Consider the following 6,548-nt stretch of genomic DNA (forward strand, 5'->3'; position numbering starts at 1 on the left):
TTATCATGGTGATATCTGGATTTCGTTCTCATTCTACAGAGATAATCAGAATTAAAACTTACTGGGGGGCGGGCGCCTGGGTGGCTCAGTCAGTTGAGCATCTGACTTTGGCTTGGGTCAGGATCTCACAGTTTGTGGGGTCAAGTCCTGCATCGGTCTCTGTGCTGACAGCTCAGAGCCTGGAGCTTGCTTTGGATTCTGTGTCTCCCTTTCTCTCTGCCCCTCCCCTGCTCACACTCTGTCTCTCTCAGTCTCTCAAAAATAAGTAACCGTTAAAAAAAAAAATTAAAAAAAAAAACAACTTTCCAGAGGGAACACACACATTCACATATGTCCCAAGCCCATCCTTTATAGAAGTAGACTGAAATCTTTCAGGTAATTAAACAAGTACAAAATTTCTGAGAATTCACTCTTTATATGTTTATTTTTAAGAAAAAAAGTTAAGTTCTATTGCTAAGTGCATGTGTGTGGATATGATGGCTATAGGGTTGGCTCTGCAGATCAAAAGAGTTAATTCATATAAAGCATCTGAATAGGACTTGGCACAAGGTAAGCACTTAGATGTAAGCTATTAGTATTATTAAATGCTGTGCTTTAAGTGTTCTTATTAATCTCATCTCTAGGGGAAGCCAGTTTATTATGAACCACTTGCAGATGGATGACATCACCTGTTACTGGGAGAACCTGTTGACTGAATACTCTAAATTCCTGTCCTATAATGTAACAAGAAGGAAAGGCTATGATCAGATTATTCCTAAAATTTTGAAAACTGAACTCTAGGCATCATCATTGGACCACAGTCCTCTCTGGCAGCAGCTCTCAGATATCCTGTGGTGAGAAGCTTACCATGAGCGTGGCACCTCTACCTTGAATACTGTTATCAAGCCAAATACCTGGTTTTCCTTATCATGCTGCACCCAGACAACTGAGAAAGATCAGAAATGTGTATAATATGGACTCGGAGCAGCTCAACGCTTTGGCTGAATAAGGACCAGAAATCATGAGATTTGGGTGTTGAACCCAATTCCACCTTTCATTTTCTTAAGACCAATCACAGCTTGTGCCTCAGATCATCCATACATGTATGTCCATCACTGTGAAATCAACTATGTCCGTCAGAGGATACTTTGTCCCATCATTTGGAGCAGAAAACTAATCATTTGGAACTAGTATAACTCATCTCTGCAGTTCAGTTATTCTAGGCTAATCTTGGTCACTGTATTTTAATGTAGGAAGCCCTATGGGGCTAGTGAAAACCACTTGGGGATCATTTCCTGAAAGGTCTAAGGAAGCAGTAGTTGTGCCATGCAATGATGTGGCAGTTCTCTTTTGTAAAAGCATAAGCTTTTTGGTACTCAGGAGGTTTCTATAACGCCACAGAGAAAGGGGCCAATTGCATGAGTAATTATTGCAATTGGATTTCAAGTTCCCCTTTTTTGTGCCTTCACACACTACTTCTTTTTATGGTCTCTATTTTAAAAAAAGACAAAAACCTCTTAATAAATTTAGAAAGTAGTCCTCACTCTTTAAAGGAACTGTGCACAAAACAGCAAATTTTCCTCACTCCTTACACACCCTTAATATTTTTCCTCTTTAAATTGGCAGCAGTGTCCACAGCCGCAAGGGCATGCAGGGACCTCAAAGTGTCTTCATCTATGAAATGTTATTGGGGTTTAGATCATCCAAGTTGAGCACTTACTCATGTAGGAAATATTTCAGTGCAAATCCATGTTGGAGTGCCTCTTTTTCCCTTTTTTCCCTTTTTGAAAAACACATTTGGATAGTGGTTTAATCTCTCAGGATGCTCTCCCTTTTATAGTCAAAAGTGAAGAAAAATTTTTAGATGAAAACCCATAGAGTTTGATGACTCAGAACCATTCTGTCCCTTTGGCCCAACTTTTCCACATTAAATCTGCTCTTTTCCTTTGCTTCTTAAGAACTGTTCCGTATATTAGTTTGTTTCAAAATTAGTAAATGTGAGGTTCAGTCATATAAAATCAGGGATTTTATTCCATTAGTGAGGAAAGTATTTGGCTTTTTTAAAATAATTTTTTTTAACATTTATTTATTATTGAGAGACAGACACAGAGCATGAGCAGGGGAGGGGCAGAGAGAGGGGGAGACACAAAATCTAAAGCAGGCTCCAGGCTCTGCGCTGTCAGCACAGAGCTTGACACGGGGCTCAAACTCACAAACCACGAGATCATGACCTGAGCCGAAGTTGGATGCTTAACCAACTGAGCCACCCAGGTGCCGCAAGTATTTGGCTTTTTAAACTCCCTTCCATAAATGTTTAAGTCTAAGGACCTTCTTAGAGGAGGAGTTGAATATCCTTGGTAAGATCATTGCATAGAATAAGGCAGACATTGAAAGTTAGATGTTTTGTTTCTGAGCATTAAAAATTCATGGGGACCATGTCCTTAGGTGCTAGAAGTCTAACGATAAGCAGTCTGGATTTCTGTGTTGTACAGTGGTGTTGCCTTGTCAGTATGAAGTCCCAGTAGATGTTATCTTTCTCTGTTTTAATTTTCCTGTCACTAAACTAGAAACAGAATTTTCTCTTCTTTGAATGAAGAGCTTTCTGCATTTCCCTGTGAATTTCCCATTTTGCTTCAAGTTCCAGCTCAAGCATCCTGTCTCTGGATCCTTTCTTTCATTCCATTAGGCAGTTAGGGGCTATGATAAAACTTTGCTCGTGCCTGTGTTATATATCACATTACACTGTGGTTATTTGACTATTTCTGCTACTGTTCTGTAGGCTTCTTGATGGGTGGGAATCATGTTTTATTCATCTTGAGGTCTCCATTATCCAGTACAGTGCCTCACACAGTAGATACTAAAGAATCATTGAAAGGAAGAATGGATGGATGGATGGAGACAGTTGACTTAACTAGATCCTATTTACAGATTGACTAGCCATTTGCTCCTAAGGGGAACTGGATAAGACTGTAAGAGTTGGATCAATGCAGATTCTCATCTGCCCTTTGAATAGTCAATAAGGGGATCTTTGTATTTAAATTCAGCAAATGTTATTCAGATTTTATACTTATCTGTTTACCTCAGTATAGGTGATATGAGGATGGTGTGTAACAATATGAAAAATGTATGTTTTTGAAAATAATTTTTATCCCCATAATTTGTAAAGGTTGTGTTGTTTGTTGTTAACATTACGTAGGACCCAAACTTACCCTTTCCTCCTCAGAGGGCTAAAGGCCATACTTTTCTTAGAAAAAAAAAAAAGAGAGAGAGAATAGTTTTTTTGAATGAAGTGGCATACATGGATAACACAGTCATGCTCTTCTTTATCTGGAGAGCATCCTCTGTGTGATGTTGTCAGTGTCACGCCTTATTCTACTGTGGCAGGTCAGGTTCTCCTCATTGCCAAGAACAGAAACTTCTAGCTACTTTAAGCAAAAGAACTTATTTGGAAGACTATGAGGGCATCTCAAAGAATCTAAACAAATTTCATAGCAGTTAGGAAGAAAGAAAGCAGGGAAACTCCAGGAACATCAGCAAGAGTTTTGGACTGTTCTAGAGTGCTACTGTATGCAGTTCAAGAGACTGCCAGGCTCTGTCTTGCAGCCTGAAATTCCCAAGAGAAAAAAATTTAATGGGCTCCTTTGGTTCAGCTCCAAAGAAGATACTTCCCTACCCTTGACCCCTACACTGACTACAAACAAGGACACACACAAGTATATAAATATCCATCTTCCCATGCATCCATTTATGCCATCACTTAAGATAATCCTACTGCATCCAGATGTAAGGTGCTATGGGTAAGGCAGAGGGCTACAACTACAAATTAATATTTATCAAATACTGCTTGGCATCTACTGTGCATAAACAGTGGGAAATAAGAAAATGTTTACAACAGGCTTCCTATCCTCAAGGGGCTCTGTGGTTGAGATGATAAAGTAAATAACAATATGAGAGATATCACAGGCAGAAGGTGACTAAGGTGACATAGGCCTTAATCATAAGGCCAATTTTTCATACAGACAATGTGAATTTGGAGTTCAGAGGAGGAAGAAATTTCCATCTAGTATAACGGGGAATCTTCATGGAGGTAAAAATTGGGTTATGCTTTGAGGGGCAAATAAATGAGGTAAATGGAATCCTTGGGAATTCTCAAAATTCATTCTTTCTATCCGTGAAAACAGTTTGTCATATGTAATACAATAAACTGTAATATATGTAGCAAGGGCAGTATCTGGTGAGAACCTAGCAGGGAAAGGGAAAACTTCTGACCCCTAAGAGAAACTCACAATGGGAGAAGAAGCTATTGAGTTCTATGAGTAGAACTCAGCAACAAGGGCTGAGGATAGGCAAATGGTGGTTCCGGGTAGTGTGGTGACTATACTGAAATCCTTCCTTGATGCCTTTACTCTAGTGGCAAGGGCACATGCTAGGGAGGAGAAAGCTGTACTGAAACAGAGTAGTCCAAATAAACCTCATAACACCTTTTGGCTTAGCATTGCTCTGAGACCCCTCAAAAAGGGCACACAACAGAGGAAGGGGAATATTTCTGCAGTGATAAAAAAAAAAGTAAGATCTCGGGGCTTGGAGAAACAGGAGTGTGGGAGTGTGACAGAAGGTAGAATCTGAGAAGCTAAGATGGAATAGCAGGAACAGTGTGAGCAGTCACCAAAGGTCTGGGGACTTCTTGAAGTGGCAAAGGGAACCTTACAAAGTTACCCAAAGAAAGCAGCTATGGAGTTAGTGAAATTTGCCCATTAAAGACATCATTTGTACCTACAGGTTAGTGAGTTCTGGGGACATTTGAGTTGTACATAAATGACTTCATTAGTAACTTCCCAACATCCCTGCTCCACTATTGAAAGTCCTCCCACACCCCAGAATGATTCTGGAATCATCACAAGCATTTAACTTTTCCTACATGTAGATGACAGACTTCACAGCCATTTTCTTGGGCTTTCAGGACTTGAGACTTTGTCCTGGTCCCCACTCCTATCCATATGGGATAAACAACAACCTGGAGTCAAAGCCAGGAGTCAGGGAATCTGAATTCTTCATTCAACAACCTATATGCTAGACACCATGCTAGGTCCTGGATATAGAGATGTATATACCTGGTCTCTGACCTCAGAGTTAGTCTGTTGAGACACATCAGCAAATAGGAAGTTGTGATGCAGTATAGTAAGTGCTATGATGGGAGCTAACCTAATCCTGTCTCCCAGATGACTGTCACTAATTCAGGTGGTGACTGTAGTCAATTACTCCTCTGGGCCTTTTCTTTAGAATTCCAGCTATCAAATTCCGAAATTCTATTCACTGTATTCTACTAAAAGAGTGTAGCAGTTTTGAATTACATCTAGAAGGGAATAAAGGAGGGTTAAGGATTGGCAAAAAATAAGGGACTATATTTGGTTGCCAGTAAAATGAAATTCCACAAACCATTTGGGAATATTTCAAATGCGTGTGTGTTTTTAAAGTTTATTTATTTGGCGGGGGGTGGGGGTTGGGGGAGAGAGAGAACACAAGTCGTGGGAATAGCGGGGGGGGGGGGGGGGGGGGGGGAGGGCAGAGGATCCCAAGCAGGCTCCGTGCTGACCGCAGCAAACCCAATGTGGGGCTGGAACTCAAACCATGAGATCGACCTCAGCCGAAGTCCCTCGCTTACCTGACTGAGCCACCCACGCAACCTTCAAATGCGTGTGTTTCAATAAAAACAATACCTGGGGCGCCTGGGTGGCTCAGATGGTTGAGCCTCCGACTTTGGCTCGGGTCATGATCTCACTGTTCATGAGTTCGGGCCCTGCGTCGGGCTCTGTGCTGACAGCTCAGAGCCTGGAGCCTGCTTAGGATTCTGTGTCTCCCTCTCTCTCTGGCCCTCCCGCGTTCATGGTCTGTCTCTGTCTCAAAAAGAAATAAACATTAAAAAAGATTTAAAAAAAAATAAAGCAACCTTTAAAAAAATAAAATAAAAACAATACCTCAAAGCATATGTTAGCGCAGGCTGTACTGAAGGGAAATTATTGCTGGAATATCAAAGAAATTCCAGTTGTCTTGCCTTTTGAGGAAGAGTAAGCATATGAAAAGAGGGGGAGAGTAAAACCCACCTTGTTAAGAACTATCCAAAGCTGATTCTTCAAATGAGCTTTCTGGAAATCTCGGTCTATCAGGCACCAAGACATCTGTTTTTTCTGAAACCAAAACTGAATCCCCGCCCAGCTCGGAGGCTTCACTACGTAAGTGAAAGTAGGTAGGGCTTCTATTTGTGTGAATTGTCTTCCCCTTTCCCCACTCCACTTTCTTTTCATCTATGTGGAATTTCTGGCGTTTTAAACACGCTAAACTACTTCAGCCTGTGACAACATCTTGCCTCCCGGAAACTGACGAAGACCCGGTTTACGTGGCCCAGAACGCCCAAAGACAGGCAAAGAAACCGGCGGGCGACGGGGCCACGCTACTCCGAGCCAACTCACTTCCGGGGGGCGGGCCAGGCACACTGGGTTCGTCCCGCCTCTAGGCGGAAGTGCTTGGCTACGGCTACGCCGTCGCCCCGCCTATTGGCCTTTGCCCCGTTG

The 6,548-nt window shown here is 41.7% G+C and overlaps 1 protein-coding gene across 1 annotated transcript in view; it reads left to right on the forward strand.

The window, feature by feature from the left end:
* The window catches only part of POGLUT1 (protein O-glucosyltransferase 1), a 28,004-nt gene extending 24,868 nt beyond the window's left edge, over positions 1 to 3,136 (forward strand). The window contains exon 11 of the mRNA XM_043594240.1: positions 624 to 3,136. Within this exon, the coding sequence (XP_043450175.1) occupies positions 624 to 780 (157 nt within the window). The 3' untranslated portion in view covers positions 781 to 3,136. The remainder of the gene's footprint in view (positions 1 to 623) is intronic.
* Positions 3,137 to 6,548: the final 3,412 nt, after the last annotated feature.

Source organism: Prionailurus bengalensis, chromosome C2 (genome assembly GCF_016509475.1).
Source record: "Prionailurus bengalensis isolate Pbe53 chromosome C2, Fcat_Pben_1.1_paternal_pri, whole genome shotgun sequence".
Lineage (NCBI taxonomy): Eukaryota > Metazoa > Chordata > Mammalia > Carnivora > Felidae > Prionailurus > Prionailurus bengalensis.